The 17,165-nt window shown below is 44.6% G+C and overlaps 1 protein-coding gene across 3 annotated transcripts in view; it reads right to left on the bottom strand.

The window, feature by feature from the left end:
- The window catches only part of PTPRG (protein tyrosine phosphatase receptor type G), a 744,445-nt gene that overhangs the window by 171,301 nt on the left and 555,979 nt on the right, over positions 1-17,165 (bottom strand). For all 3 annotated transcript variants that reach the window (XM_060111286.1, XM_060111288.1, XM_060111287.1), the window contains exon 6: positions 5,981-6,047. In XM_060111286.1, the coding sequence (XP_059967269.1) occupies positions 5,981-6,047 (67 nt within the window). The remainder of the gene's footprint in view (positions 1-5,980; positions 6,048-17,165) is intronic.

Below are 17,165 nucleotides of genomic sequence, written 5' to 3'. Positions count from 1 at the left end.
CCACAACTAGAGAGCAGCCTGCACGCCGCAACGAAGAGCCTGCGTGACACAACTAAGACCCGATGCAGCCAAAAATAAAAATAAAATAAAAATATTTTTTATAAAAGAGGGGCGGATAGTCAAAGCTCAACAATCAAACAATCGCTACTAGCAAGTTTCCTTCCAGAAACAAAAAAATGGATCTTTCTTAGATGATTGACATGAGGGAGTGGTCAGTGTTCTAGACTAGGTATATGTACAGTCTGCTGGATTTTCTTTGGGTGGATATTATGAAAAAGAATAGAAAGTAGGTAATCGAAAAACTTGAAAGAAAAATAATACATCCTTTTTAATTGACAGAGGATATAATGTACATTACTTAGCATTGGTCAATTGGGTACAAACTACTTATAAGGGAATTGGTACATTTTTACACAAATTCATGTACAAGTTTATTGTTTTATTTTATTTTTTTAAATGGATTGCTTTTTAAAATTTTATTTATTTATCTTTGGCTGCATTGGGTCTTCATTGCTGCGCGCAGGCTTTCTCCAGTTGCGGCAAGCGGGGGCTACTCTGTTGCGGTGCGTGGGCTTCTCATTGCGGTGCCTTCTCTTGTTGCAGAGCACAGGCTCTAGGGGCACGGGCTTCAGTAGCTGTGGTGCGTGGGCTCAGTAGTTGTGATGCATGGGCTCAGTAGTTGTGGTGCGTGGGCTCAGTAGTTGCGGCACGTGGGTTCAGTTGCTCTGTGGCATGTGGGATCTTCCCAGACCAGGGATCAAACTCATGTCCCCTGTGTTGGCGGGTGGATTCTTAACCACTGCACCACCAGGGAAGCCCCACAAGTTTATTTTTTTTAATGGGTTTTGAAAATATTAGAATTAGACTAAGCTCTTTGAAACCAATATTTCTATCAGGTGTGGCTACTTGCAAGTCCTGGTTCTTATATACAAAAAGCATTGTGAATGACTGGGTCAGAGTGGTGAATAAGAGTCACAATTTCTTTTCCTTTCCAGGGTATGCTGGTGGTAGTATAAATAAAATCCCTGATTAGATACATTTTAATGCTTCCACCTATGGCTCAATGGATAGACAGGACCAGAATCAATGGTAAAACACTTCTCTTCATTCTATTTATATTTGTTCATGTTTCCGAGTTTGTAAAAATCACAATTTACATAGAAAAATGAACACCTAAGAAAGAGCACTTTCTGGGACTTCCCTGGTGGCACAATGGTTAAGAATCCGCCTGCCATTGCAGGGGACACGGGTTCGAGCCCTGGTCTGGGAAGATCCCACATGCCGCAGAGCAACTAAGCCTGTGCACCACAACTACTGAGCCTGTGCTCTAGAGCCCATGAGCCACAACTACTGAGACCACGTGCCACAACTACTGAAGCCCGTGCGCCTAGAGCCTGTGCTCCATAACAAGAGAAGCCACCACAATGAGAAGCCTGCACACCACAAAGAAGAGTAGCCCCTGCTCGCCACAACTAGAGAAAGCCCACACACAGCAATGAAGACCCAACACAGCCAAAAATAAATAATAAAATAAATTTATAAAAAATAAACAAAACAAAAAGAAAGAGCACTTTCTGCTTCCAAGAGGTTTCTAGGTATCTCTCCCCAGCTCCCCTGCACGACAGTAGCAAGGTCCCAGAGCTCAGATCTCCAACATGCCACCTCTGTGCTGGTGCTGCTTGGGACCTTATACTCCCTTCTCTGCCTGGACAACCTCTATGCACTCTTTAGGTCTTCATGGTCGCTTTGTCTGCAATGCCCAGTCTATATCCCCAAGTCTAAGTTAAATCTCTTCTTTTTTAAAAAAATAATTTTATTTATTTTTGGCTGTGTTGGGTCTTTGTTGCTGCGCGCGGGCTTTCTCTAGTTGCGGCGAGCAGGGTCTACTCTTCATTGCAGTGCGCGGGCTTCTCATTGTGGTGGCTTTTCTTGTTGCAGAGCATGGGCTCTAGGCACGTGGGCTTCAGTAGTTGCAGCATGCGGGCTCAGTTGTTGTGGCGCACAGGCTCTAGGATGCGCAGGCTTCAACAGCTGTGGCTCGTGGGCCCTAGAGCGAAGTCTCAGTAGCCGTGGCACACAGGCTCAGTTGCTCCGCGGGATGTGGGATCTTCCCGGACCAGGGATTGAACCTGTTTCCCCTGCACTGGCAGGTGGATTCTTAACCACTGCGCCACCAGGGAAGTCCCTCCTCACTCTTTAATGTAATTACATGCTTAACCATATGTCTCTCCTGAGTGTCTACAAGTCAGGGAGGGCTGGTCCATGTGTGTTGTGCTTTCTCTCTGCCTAGCTTCATGGTGTACTTAGATGAAGCACTTAATAATTATGCACAAAAGGAACAAGCAGTGACTGTAAGAAGTTCTGAGCGTTTTAAAAGTGAGAGGACCAAGTAATCAACTTTTTGGCAAGGTGATGAGGAAAATGTCTTTGGAAGGAAGATGTGACCTCTGGACCAGCCACAGGAGACACCCCTAAGATCTTCCTTCTAGAGACAAGCTGCTGTGAGGAGGCTTGGTAGCTGCTGTGCCTTCGGGCACACCTCGGCGCTCACAGGGAGGTCGCTCTCGCTGGGATGCTCTAGCCAGTGACCACACCTGGTAGGGCTGGGCCACTGCTGCCCAACAGAGGACTCCTTTCACGGGCAGTCTTGGCTCTGGCGTTCTCCAAGGTCCCAGCCGAGACTTTCTTAGAGCTGCCTTCAGCCAGTCCTCCTAGGTTCCCTCTCTTTAGAGGCATCAGAGCTGCACTGGGGTCCCAGTGCTCTCCCCACCCACTCCTTCTCCCTCTCCTCTTTATCCTTCCCGGGCAGTCCCTCCCTGCCAAAAAACTCGCCTGCACTTAAAATTCCATCTTGGTGTCTGCTTCACAGAGGACCCTACTGACCAAACGCCAATGGTTGGCTGGTGGGACCAGATTCCTCATTGCCCTTTCAGCTAAAGGAACAAACAAGATTCTTCCTAGGGACTTCCCTGGTGGTGCAGTGGTTAAGAATCTGCCTGCCAACGCAGGGGACACAGGTTCAAGTTCTGCTCCAGGAAGATCCCACATGCCGCGGAGCAACTACGCCTGTGAGCCACAACTACTGAGCCCATGTGCCACAACTACTGAAGCCCACATGCCTAGAGCCCATGCTGTGCAACAAGAGAAGCCACTGCAATGAGAAGCCCACACACCGCACAGAAGAGTAAGCCCCCGCTCGCCACAACTAGAGAAAGCCCGTATGCAGCAACGAAGACCCAACGCAGCCAAAAAAAAAAAAAAAAAAAAAAAGAATTGTCTGAGGAGGTAAGATCCAAACTGAGACCTGAAATAATTAGAGGGAGACACACTTGTGCTGAGCTGAGGGAAGAACTTTTCTGACAGAGGAACCAGCAACAGCAGATGCAAAGGCTGGAAGGGGTAATGCTCCAGGCAGGCTGGAGTGGCATTCACCTCCCTTCCAGGTACCTGAGGGCTGGCCTGTGTCTGTCTGTCTTCACCAGTACATCAGCCCAGGGCTCACACCCAGTGGGCGTGCAACACTTTTGCTGAATAAAGAAGTAAACTTTCTCAGAGAGGCTAAAGAGGCAGCCATTGTTCCAGCTAGTGAGTGGCAAAGCCGAGATCCCCGCCGAAGCCTGTCCGGCTCCAAATCCCATGCTCTTTCCACCCTAAGACCCTGATAATGCCTGCGATGGCGCATGGAAGGAATTCTCCCCCAGAATTGCTGGGACTCCCTCCCGGGCTAGGTTGCTGTGTTCACAGAGCGACTCTGCAGTTCCTCACCTCAGCTTGGTGCATGTCTGGGCACCCTTTGTGGTATAAGTTCCTTAACATGACCAGGATAAAAGCCAGACGTTAGAAACCTTGATCTGAGCTCCAGAACTGGGCACGGGGAATAATTCTCGGGCTATGCCAGCCGCATGGGAGCAAACCAAGAGCAGACTTTTACCAGAAGACTAAAGTCTAACCAAACATGCCCACAGATAGGAATGCTCACGTCTTCCTGTCAAATATCAATGATGAACAAACACATTCACTTGTGTGTTAAAGAAGAAATATGCCCTCCCCTCCCAGGGGATAATTATTTCTCTGTTACACTGAAATAAATGTTCAGTTCTAAAACTTCAAAACAAAAAAAACAAACAAAAAAAGAAGTGAACTTCCTTTGCAGGTTAACTATTTTTTGCAGGTCTCCTCTGACTTTTCAATTAGGAGGTAGAGTTGAAACCTCATCCTGGCATCTCTGCCATCCTCCCAGTAACAGGTATCATATTCCTGCATATAACTGCCTCTTAGAGGCTAATTGTGGATAATGAGGAAGGTTTACACGATTACGCCAGCACACAGCTCATGAACCGAACGATCACTATGCAGTGAGTTTACTGCGATTTGGGGATTTGGGGGCTAAAGGAAGCCTACCGCTTACCTTTAACATATGAAATGTCCTGCAATGATCATTGTGGAAATGAGATTACACAGACCCACTCCAATGCCACAGCTGATGGAGTGCCTCCTCTCAGGCTGAAGAAGAGGTACCTGTTTTGAGGATTCCAGAATTCTTCGTAGGGTGATTGTATTAAAAAGGACGAAGAGTCAGGGGGAAGGAAGATCTATCCATCGTTTAGTATATTTCAAACCCCCAACCTCATAATCTATATTAGAGACTGGAATTCCAAGAAAGTGTCTGATGAACTGAGAGTTCCCGGGCACCTTCTGGGAAGGAGCTCAGAGAACACAGCGTGTTGCCCGTAACATCAACTTTCTGTGCATTTTTGAGGCTGCCCAGTGCAAATTTCCCTACGTCTCACACCCACCACTACTGCTATCAACATCAAATCACAAAGGGGCAGATGGCCTAAGTTTTGGCAAAAGTGTTTTATTCCCTTGGCAAACTTTCATACTACCTACTTCCCAGCTCTGCGTGAGGAGACTTCTTCAGAAATACAAACAAAAATCGGGAAGCAATGGATGTTTCCTACAGTGAAAACCTCGATGAGGTGTTTTCAGTCACCCTATTTTTCTACTTTCACTAGGTTTATTATTGTTACCCACCGTATGATTGAACAGTTGTAAGAGCAAAACGATCCAAAATCCTACCTGCTTCCACGGAACACTGATAACTGGTTTTGTTTCCCTGAGAGAAAGGGAGTAAGATGTTTGTTAAGCTCTGCAGAACTGGCTAATGTCAAAAGACATCCTCCCAGAAAGGTGTGAAGATGTCTTACCATAGCCGTGGAGATGAAGGGGAGATGTAGTAAGGTTACTAATGCTATTTCTGTCAATGTCTTTGGAATTCTAATTAGATTATTAAAATCTTTCAAATCACTACAGTACCTCTCATCTCCACACCTCCCTGTGACAAGGGTACTTTTGAAATTAGAGGATCCTGATGTCATAGGTAATGATGCATCGCCAGTAATAAAGTTGCAGGGAAATTCCTCCAATAAAAAACAGTTGGGTAAGACAGAACCCATCTATCTGACTTTCTCTCCCCGTTTTATGCTTGAGGATAAGACGTCTGCTGCACAGAACACGGCCTAGCATTTTCCATTCTAGTAGCTGATGGTACTTGCTCACGTGCGGCAAAGTTTAATGACTTGTCACGGCTACTTAAGTTTTTTCCCCCTACATCTGAGGGGCAAATCAAGAAATTCATAAATGAAAAGTTACTTGAAAAGGGAATAATTTTAGGATAGATAGGAGGCACCTGGCAGGTTCAACGTGTATGAATGGTACATCTTAGGGTGTTCTGATTTATAACACATGCATTCCGAGTGGTACCTGAAGAGAAACAAATTGCTTACTGTTAACCCAGATCCATTTGCAGGTAATAAATGGATGTGCTCTCTACCCATCAAATAATGGGCCTCATGCCCTTCAACATCAGTGGATGAGGAATGGGTGTCGTACTCCGTCCTCTGCAAGATAACCCATTCCTTTAGGTGGAGACCTTAGCCCTTCACATCCCAGCAAAAGGAAGTGTATGCAGCTTACTTACCATGATGTACGACACCCTTCAACCCATGGATAATAGGATCCAGCGCAGAATTGTCCCTTGGACTGACCTATATGTAAAGGAAACATGGTTGGTTAAATCTATTCTGGCATCAGACACAACAGTCTCAGTTTAATCTTCTAAAGAGAAGGGGGGGAAATAGATGCTATCTAGCAAGCTGCTTGGGTCTCATATACACCATGGCTCTCACCAAACACAGGAGATTTATGACCTAATAAAACCAAGTGAGGAAGTCTAAATCAAAAGAAAGAAACTTCTCAGAATACATTAGAACAGGAGAGAAATACCGTAGTCCTAGCAAAAATCTTAAAAAGCAAGCAGACTATCCCCTTGCTTTGTTTTATTAAAAGTAGACCCCAATCAGCTAAAAAGTCATTGAAAGCCATCAGAGGGCAATCCATCAGTGACTGAATATTTCAATACCTTTTTGTGATTATGGTTTTTTCCTCTTCTTTTTAAAAATGGATCTGTTCCCTGCCGGCTTACTCTCCTTTTTAAGGATCCCGATTCCCTGTGCCTTAACTTATGCTCAAAGAGGCATTTCTAAGAGTCACTCAAGCAGGGAAAAGGTAGAGTGGAAAGGAGCTCAAAGAGACAGTGTCTCCAACCTCCCTTCCCTGCTGGAGTATTTTTTTACTTTTTTATTTTTACTTTTTTTAATTTTGGCGGTGCCACAGGGCTTGCAGGATCTCAGTTTCTCCACCAGGGACTGAACCTGGGCCCCAGAGCGAAAGCACCAAGTCCTAACCACTAGACCACCAGGGGCCTCCCCTCCCCCACCGCCCAGAGTTTCTAATCTGCCAAAGAAATGTCAAGCCTCTTTGATCTTGACCCTCACGCCTTCCCCTTATGTTCTGATACTACTCGGCATAAATTCTCATTCTTGTCCTTTCTAGAAGATTAAAATTCCACCAGTGCATTATAATTTTGTTTTTTAAGTTCTTTCTTTTAGATATATTGAAATAGCTACAAATGAAATGATTTTGCTTTCAAATAACTCAGGAGTGGATAGCAGAGGAAGCGAGCGGGGTATAGATGCACCAGGACTGGCCATTAATCAATCATTTAGGATCTTAGGTGATGAGCATCAGAAGGGTCATGATACAATTTTCTCTACTTTTGTGTAGGTTGAACTTTTTCCAAATAAAGAGTTTCCCCAAATCCATTATCTATGGTCAGCATATCTCCTAAATTTTTTTTCCCAGGGTGTTATTTATATTTAATCCACTTCTAACACAATAACGTTGAGATACTGACGAAACTTTCAATGGGTAGTAAGACCCAACTTGATGTTTCCTGGTTAATCCAGATGAATCCAGGGCCAACTTAGGTTAAATTTTAAGGTAGCTGAAAAATGGCTACACCCCTTCCTCCCTTATAGATTCTCCCTGTCTGGCTCCCAATCCTAGTTTGCTCTGTAATAATAAGTCATACTTCACAATTTCTTTCTCTCTTCTGCCTCAGCGTCTCCAAGTTAAAGCAGTGGTTCTCAACTGGAGGCATGTTTACCTATCTCTCACGCCCCATTCCCTCCCAGGGGATATTTGACCATGTCTGCTGACATTGTTGGTTGTCACAAGTAAGGGTGGAAGGGCGAGGCTATTAGCATCAAGTGGGTAGAGGCAGGCCTGCTGCTAAACATCCCATAATGTTCAGAAGAGCCCCCCAGAGCAATGAATTATCTGGCCCACAATGCCAACGATGCAGAAGTTGAGAATGAGAAACCCGGATTGGATGCTCTATGAGTTAACAGTGATTACATATTAATGTCTGGAGCCCTGAGTTACGACTAAGTTCAAACACAGGTGTCATTATGTATGGGGTTATGTTTACAGACTAATAAAATGAGGTGGAATTTGGTACTACATTGTAAACACTACAAGTACTACAAAAAAAAAAAAAAAAAAAGGATCAGTGTATCAGATCACAATGATGGATTTCTGGAAGTTGCCATGAGTGTAGCTCCAAAATTGCCCGAAAGGAAGCTCAAGCCACTGGTTGAAGCACAAAACATTTCTGAAAGGCAAACATCCACAGAATACCACAAAATGAAAAACAACCATATTTGCACCAGGACATAGACTAATCAAAAATTTTAAAACATGACCAAAATTGGAAACACAACTCAAGAATGCAAGATAAGAGAGTCTACGAGTAAATGGCCAAACTTCAAAAGTGACAGAACAAAGTAAGAGCCCACAGAAATATCTCATATCAAATTGAAGTCACAGGCAAAAACACGGTCTTCTTTCTCCCATGTCCAGATTCAGTCTGCAAGACATGCTAATGCCAGTTCAACTACCTGAAGTTACTCTAATGTATGCGGGAAATAGCAAAATGGCCACAAACTCCTGCCATCCCTGTCACATGCATCTTGGCAATGTGATTGGCCACTCCTCCCATCAAGAGCGCACATCAACCTCTCCACTCTTTGAAACCGGGCTTGGGGATTTCCCTGGTGGTGCAGTGGTTAAGAATCCGCCTGCCAATGCAGGGGACACGGGTTTGAGCCCTGGTCCGGGAAGATCCCACATGCCGCGGATCAACTAAGCCCGTGCACCACAACTACTGAGCCTGCATTCTAGAGCCCACGAGCCACAACTACTGAGCCCGCCTGCTGCAACTACTGAAGCCCGTGCTCCTAGAGCCCACGCTCCACAACAAGAGAAGCCACTGCAATGAGAAGCCCGCACACCACAACAAAGAGTAGCCCCTGCTCGCTGCGGCTAGAGAATGCCCACGCACAGCAACGAAGACCCAACGCAGCCAATAAATAAATTATTTAATTAAAAACAAACAGACAAACAAACTGGGTTTGGCCACATGCTTTGGCCAAAGGGACAGCAAATATGAGGCAGGGAGAGGCTTATATAGGGATGCAAATGCAAGGGTTTATCCTCTCTTGTTAATCTTTGAAATCCTGAAACCACCAGGTGAGGAACTCCAGGCTAGCCTACTGGAGGATGAGAGACCGCAAAGAGCAGACACATGCAAGTCCAGGCTGAAGCCATTCTAGACTCACCAGCCTGCCAACTACCAGACAGGAGAGTGAGTCCATTTGAGACCATTCAGCCTCAGATGGACCACCTGCAGTCTGCAGAGACCAGCCAAGCTGGCCTTGACCAGAAGAACCGACCAGCCAACCTAAAGTAACAAAGTAATTGTTGTTTTAACTAATAGGGATCATCGATTACAGAGCAAAATTTAGCTGAGTTTCATGACTGTGTACAGAGGTGGAAGATGGGGACAGGCTATAATATCAATAATTTTCTTAACCAATACACTTTGCTTATTTAAAGTTTGTCTTGGAAGTTTCTCAGTGAGATGCCACCATCACAAGGCACAACATTTACCATCAACCTGATCAACTCATGTGCTTCTACAAAACTGTGTTAACCCCTCCTCTACCATGGCAACATTTCACGGATACTGATTTTTGATCCCAGCTGTGGGGGGATGTTTTGTAGTCAGGAGGGCACTTTAATGCATTTAGTCTCATCTGATGATGTGAAACTTCAAGGAAACTGTTCCTAATTCTCTGTGACGTACATCCACCAATGACGTTTGTAGCCCAAGCAAAAGGAAAATAAGCTGATAACCTAATCCACCTTCGATTTCTGGTTGCTTCTGACTACACTATCTCTGTGCCTGATTACTCAGTCCTGGTCTCATTTGAGCTCAAGAGCCTGACCCTAGATTGTAAGCAATCCGGAAAATGAAAAGCCTCTCCAATGCCCATTTATCTCCATAGCCTCCATTGCTGGTTTATATGGTTGGGGTTGAGAAGATGGACAGAAAGAGAAAGAATAATGGAGATCACTGGCTGGTCAAAGTAACTTACTAATAATACAGAGCCTACTCTCCAGTTCATGTCTTGGATCTAAACCTCAGGGTTAGAATCCAAAGAGCATGTTAATAAGTGGGTTTGTTCCAGAAAGGCATAACCCTAACTGAAATATTCCCTTTCACTCACTGCCTCAACCAATTTGACACATAAAAATATTCAGGGACATAACCTAAGCAATTTGGGCAGCTTTGAAATATGCCTACGGAAAGGGTGTACCAGCAACCCTTGTTTATACTCCGGTCTCTGCCCTGGGTAGAGGAGGCCAAGGGGTGGGGAAAAAATGCACTTTTTAGAGCTTCAGTGTCCTCACCTGTGTAATGGGGATAAATCTCATAATGTTATGAGAATGAAATGCATGAAGCTTGGCGTATAATGCTGAGTACAAATGCAACATTCAATAAGGGCTGGATATGACAGGGCAACAAACCCGACCCAAACGTTCAAATGTAAATGAATGTCAAACAACAGCAGTTTTATCCCTGAGACTTCTCAATGCACTTGGCTCTAAAAGCAATACCTCCTTGAGTTCGTATTTCAAATGATCCAAATTTATGTTTTATTTGACATCCACTCCATTTTGTAATATGCTGCTCCTGCTAAAGCCACAGGAGGAGTTTTCCTAGCTCTTGAAATTTGCTTCCTTCTACTTTAAGATCAAAGGAGTCATGCAGTAATACGGAAAAGGCAGCAATTGCAAAAATGAGCTTAAAATGGACGAGAAGAAATGGACACCCCTTTCCCTGCAGAGTTTGTGCTCTGATTGCAAAACATAGCTTAGGGCACTTCCAATACAGATGCAACAGAGGGCTCTGAAATGAAAGCTTTTAAGTTGTCTTTGGATATAACCAAAAGACAAAGAGACATTAGCAATACAGGAAACCATGTAGGTTTGGGCAAAAGGCCAAATTTATATAAATGCTGATGAAATCTAAACTTCATAAAAATTTTTTCCCAAATAATAGACATTAAGGATTCAGCCAACTATCAATTTAGTAACCAACTTACTGATAATCTCTAGAGATGTGTTGATAATCCAGGCTCTACAGGCAGACATACATTTATTCCTGCTTGAAGCAAAATGACATGAGGCAGAGAAGCCCCACCAGGCTGTGTGTCTGCATTCGGATGTGCTGCCGTTTACTTTTCCCGTCCACTGTGCCATGTGGCCCTTGACTTGGATCCTAATAACCTTCCATCTATCAAGTCCTGGCCATCTGCTAAATAGGATGTCCAAGACAACCTAGTTGCCTTGAAACTGACATCGCCAGCTGCTCCTTTGGTCCTATAAATGTTGTATCCAGCCAATAACCTCTTGTGGGAAAAAGGATTTATGCCTGCTGAGGGTGAATGGCTACACCATTAACCATAGCCGCGGGGGAAAGTGACAAACAGCAGGACCAGAGATTCTGCACATCCTTCCTGAATTGCAGAGATGATGATCCATCCAAGCTGATGGTTAGCAGGTAACTGTATCTTCAGAAGCTAAAGTGTTTATCAGGACAAGGGCAAGCACTTCTTAGGAGGTCTGATTTCAGATCTGATTCTTCTCTTCTTCCACAGCTCTTACCTAAAGAGCCATGTAGCAAGGATGCTGCAGCTTCTTTCATTCTGACTTCAACACCTTGGGTACCACTCACCAGGTTTTAGTTCAAGTTGCTGTCAAGCAAAAACCATTCATAACTTGGCTGGTTTACAAAACTGCATTTCAGTTAAGGCTTCTCCAGAGACAGAGCACCAAACAGATTCCTTTATTAATAAATAAATGCTTGTCAATAATTTCAGAAATGTGTCTATGTTCAAGAAGATAAGAATGGGACTTCCCTGGTGGTCCAGTGGTAAAGAATTCACCTTCCAATGCAGGGGACGCAGGTTCGATCCCTGGTCAGGGAACTAAGATCCCACATGCCGCGGGGCAACTAAGCCCACGCGCCACAACTGAGCTTGCGCGCCTTCAATTAGAGAGCCTATGCACCACAAACTACAGAGCCCACGCGCCCTGGAGCCTGTGGGCCACAATTAGAGAAGAGGAAACCCGCACACCACAACTAGAGAGAAGCCCGAGCACCACAAGGAAGAGCCCGCATACCGAAAGGAAAGATCCTGCATGCTTCAACAAAGACCCCATGTGCCGTAACTAAGACCCGGCGCAGCCAAAAATAAACCAGTAAATAAATAATAAATAAATCTTAAAAAAAAACAAGAAGATAAGAGCATCAAACTACTAACACTGATCTATATTGAAAACATCATTCTTTGGTTGGCTCTTCTTTTTAATGCTCAGAAATATGACTTTTCTTCTTGTACACCCTATCGTCTCAGTTTCTAACGCAGAAATTTCTTTTTTTCCCTTTTGACATCCCAATAACGTTTTCTATTCTCTCCGGACCATCACTGCTGAAGTGGGATTGCAAACAGTGGAATCAGAGGCATCGGTGCATTTACCACCCCAAACTGCCATGGCATAAAGTCAAAGAGAAAACAGAGACACGATCCAAAAGGTGTAATGGTCAATGAAGAAGGAGCTCTGTAAGGCTGTAGGACTTTTTATGAAATGAAGGATTTTCACTTCCCAATCAAGTAACAGCAAGTAACCAAGTATGGATTTCTGGCCAGGAGGTTTGGTTTAACTTCAAAGAATGAATTTCCACAATCGTAGTTAAGCCTAATCTAACAGATATGCAAAATATCACAGACCATCTCACCAGAGAAGGAAGAGCTCCTGTCAGAGGGGAAGGTCACAGTCTCATATCATCATCCATATTCTAGCACTTGACAGGGCACACACACTCCTGGGACTGGTTTCTACCAGCAGGTGAGAAAATTCCTAATTCCTCAGCCATGGGAAGGGATTAACATGAAAAAGCAACACAATTATAAATGCTAATAGGATTTGCCCTCCTCACTTCCAATGGAACTTGAGCATGGACATGGCTTACTTCCTGTTAATTCATAATATTCGTGGAAACCAGTCAATTCACAAGTTATACGTCCCCAGAGAATTGAAATGCACGTCCAGAGAAGGCCACAGAAGAAATGAACTGAATGCTCTTGGTCTTCTTAAACTGACCATTCTCTATTCCTCTGCCCACACCTCTCCAGCTCACCGGAGGGGATTTACCACTTAATTGTCAGACTTGGCTTGGAAGAGTCTATTACTGGAAAAACCAACCCAGCAGGGTGATAGCGAGGCCCAGCAGCAAATCTGCACAAGTGCAGATCTTGCCAGCAGCAGTCATGCCTATTGTCAATACAGGTGATTTCTCATTTTCATGAGGATCAAACTGCCTTGGGCTGGGTATACAGTGCCATTTCCTCTGCCTCTGGACTCACACAACCCTCAATTTCAAAGCCAAAGCAGAAAAGAGGGAGGGAATGGGCAGACCAGGGCATCTGACAAATGGAACGTCCATAGGGGCTCACATGGTGATTTTTGTCCTTCTTTGTCTTTTTTTTTTTTTTTTTTTTTTTTTTTTTGCGGTACACGGGCCTCTCACTGCTGTGGCCTCTCCCGTTGCGGAGTACGGGCTCCGGACGTGCAGGCTCAGCGGCCATGGCTCACGGGCCCAGCCGCTCCGTGGCATGTGGGATCTTCCCGGACCGGGGCACGAACCCGTGTCCCCTGCATCGGCAGGCGGACTCTCAACCACTGCGCCACGAGGGAAGCCCCACTTCTTTGTCTTTTTAATGCATTGTGTTTCAGAGCCAAGAAGATAGTGGGGACGCGTTTACAGCAGTTCAGGACAGGGTCCCAGAGCCTGCCTGTCCCACCCCTGCCAGTCTTCTCAGTGTAAAGGTTGCTCTTGAACGGGGAAGAAGCAAAAAAAATTCCAACCTAGCAAAGTGTGACCCAGAGTCTTAAGCTACAGCACAAACCATTTCACACAGATATTGTCATGACCTTGGAATTAAACAAACAACAAAAAAGTTGGGAAGCCTGGGGCAAGAAGAGCTTATTTCAGGTTCAGTGACTCGCCTGCAAGTTTCCCTCGATTCAGTGTGGCAATGCTGGACAATGTTGACTTTCTCTTGTTAATAATCCTGCCATGCACTGAAAAGCCCTAACAATATCAAAGGCTTGGGGGAGAAAGCAGAGCTGACTGTTTCTAAGTGTAGCCAGTGACTTCAACTAAAACACATTAGATGTGAACACTCACCCTTGCTTTTTCATTCCCTCCAAGCAAAAAGCTGCTCGGAGCCCTCCATTTACAAAAGACTCGGAATCCAGAAAGCACGATGTGGGGACTGTTTTAAATCCCCACCACGTATGCAGCAAGAGAAACATGAGAGACAAAGCGTATCAGATCAAAGGGGTCGCCAGATTGATTCTCCCCTTGAAAAAATTCCTCCTTAGGAGTAGGTAAGGGCATCATTTTGGATAAACCTTAAGTCCAGTAACCAAGCATCCAGATGGCATATGAAGGATGGAGGAAGACTATGTAAATATCATGTAGGTATATAATATTAATATAATTTAATACATAAAATATTAAAACAAACCTTGCTCATCTTATATAGACAGTATGTGATAGGGGAAAAAAAAGATGATAGGATGTCTTTAGCCCAAATCATAAGAACCCAGCTCTTAGGCTCATTCTCTCAACAAATATATGCTGAGCGCCTACAGCATGCTGTAGCAGGCTGACTCTAAGATATTCCTCAATGGTTCTCACTCCAGGTATTCAGGCCCTACAAGTCTCCACTCTTTGAGGCTGGGCTGATCTAGTGGCCTATTTTATTTATTTATAAATTTATTTATTTACTTCTGGCTGCGTTGGGTCTTCGTTGCTGTGCGCGGGCTTTCTCTAGTTGCGGCGGGCGGGGGCTACTCTTCGTTGCGGTGCGTGGGCTTCTCATTGTGGTGGCTTCTCTTGTTGCGGAGCACAGGCTCTAGGCACACAGGCTCCAGTAGCTGTGGCACACAGGCTCAGCAGTTGTGGCTCGTGGGCTCTAGAACGCAGGGTCAGTAGTTGTGGCGCATGGGCTTAATTGCTCCACAGCATGTGGGATCTTCCCGGACCAGGACTCGAACCCGTGTCCCCTGCATTGGCAGGCGGATTCTCAATCACTGTGCCATCAGGGAAGTCCCAAGTGGCCTATTTTAAACCAGTAGAATGCGGCAAAGGCAAAGGGAAGTCACTTCTATGATTAGGTAACAAGAGATTCTCATCTCCATCTTGCTAGCAGACTCTCCCTGGTGCCTACTTGGCTGTGAAGTAAATAGCCATGCTAGATGGGCAGGTATGGTGAGGAACTGAAGGGAAACCGAGGTCCTCAGTAAAACAGCCCTGGAGGAACTGAATTCTGCCAACAACCTAAAGTGGGAGTGGGATAGATCCTTCCCCAGCTAAACTTCCAGATGAGACAGAAGCCCGGCTGACACCCTGATGCAGCCTCTGAGAAACCATGAAGCAGAGGGCCCACAGAAACTGTGAGATGGTAAATGTGTGTTTCAGCTTCTCAGCTTCTAGTAATTTGTTACACAGCAGTAGATATTCACATGTCAAGAACTGGGCACTGGGATATGATACTGGACAAGTCATAGTGCTTCTCCTTACAAAGCTGAGAGTCTAGTTCTAGCTCCCATAGAGGGGACGAGGGCCCTGGCTTCCGTAAAGAATCCACACTTCACCACTGTCCTCATTCTGCATCACCTATTAAAAGGTACTCCCCTTCCTTCTGAATAAACCCTGACCGCTCTTAGACCTGAGCTGCTATGTTACATCACAGCTTCTAGAGTTTGAGGGGAAGCAATATATTTAGAATCCAAGTTCCAACCAGGGAAACGTGGTAAAAATAATCAGCAACCCCCCAAGAGGAGCCAATAATCATTGATAATCAACTCTGGGGCAAAGAGTTTTCAGTAGCTTTTTTGTTTAAGCAAACATAGAAAACCAGCAAGTTGCAGCACCAAATCTAACGCCTTCTTAATGAAAGCTGTCCCTGGGCAAAGTGCACAGCAAAATGCACGGGCGTGAGCAGCTGTTATTTCTGAGTCATAGCAAGCAAGCCAATTGCAAACTAATTACACACCCCAATGCTTTTTTTTTTTTTTTTCTTTTGGAGGGGGTATTTCTACTCTCTGCTTCGTTTGGAGCACTGAATGATTGCTCCTATAGTGTAGTCTCTGAAGACTGATTAAGTATCAATCCACTCTCCCAAACAATACCTCACAGGGCATTTCCTATTCTAAATCATGCACTCATGGGAGGGCTTTGGTGCCTGATTCTATAAGGGGGACTTATGCTTCCTGTCACTGTCCTCTAAAATCATCGTGTTAACTCTTCGAAACATCCCACTTCATCCACCAAGAAACCAGTGAAAACTGTTTTCAGCAGACATTGTTAAAGTTGTCAGAGTGTCTGGTTAAAGAGCCTTCAGTAAACAATGTTTTAGGGGGATACAAAAAGATGATTTAAGTGGACCAATGTCTTCAAATCCACAAATTAAAGAAATTCCCTTTAAGTAGGTGATACGTCTAAACAAAGGCCAGTCCCATCTCAAGGAGGATACAGATCAATGCTAACCTAACAGTTCAGCTTTGTATTTAAAATGCACCTCAGTTCAACAGAGGATAAAATTAAATTGCAACAAGCAAAGACAAAATCTTTTCCAGCAGGTCTTGATTGATAGAACGTGCCATATGCAGCAGAACAAAATGGAAAACCGGAAAGTTTGTTCCGAATAATCACTGCCTCCCTGGGCCAACTTCCTCTTCTTTGAGAAAATAATATGATTTCTTCGCAGAGCATGTAGTCTACTTATTTAAGCAGCAGTACGCAGGATTTTTCAATTCCTCCAGCAGCACAGTTGGAAAAAATGGCTCCAGTGGGGTATAAGTGCAGGTAACATTTAAGCAGGAAGAAGCTTATCTTATAAAAACTGCCATTGACAATAACCTGAGAATAAATCACTCCTTAGAAACAATGCAGGTGGATCTCCTGTACTTGAATGTGATGAACTCACCTGAAAAAGCAACCTGGGTTTCTAAGACTAGTGCAGGGGTTAAGTGCAGAGTTTCTGAAACCAGGTCAGTAGACCCAGGTTCAAAAGTTTTCCACTTAAGAGCTGTGTGATTATGGGAAAGTTGATTACAATCCCACTGTGCCTCAATTTCCTCATCTGTAAAATGGAGATTACTCCCCCATAACCTCACAGTGTGGGTTAAGGGGATTAAATGAATGTTTAGCCCAGTAACTAACATATCCAAGATTCACTACAAATGTAGATGGAGCCACTCTTTCCCCAAAGAGGCACCATGACCAGGCACACACAAACACACACAAAGACATAAATACAACTCTACTTCTGGTTACAGACAGA

The sequence above is a fragment of the Mesoplodon densirostris genome, chromosome 10 (genome assembly GCF_025265405.1).
Source record: "Mesoplodon densirostris isolate mMesDen1 chromosome 10, mMesDen1 primary haplotype, whole genome shotgun sequence".
Classification (NCBI taxonomy): domain Eukaryota; kingdom Metazoa; phylum Chordata; class Mammalia; order Artiodactyla; family Ziphiidae; genus Mesoplodon; species Mesoplodon densirostris.
The sequence above is the reverse complement of the archived record's forward strand: the minus strand, read 5'-3'. Positions and strand labels throughout refer to the sequence as shown.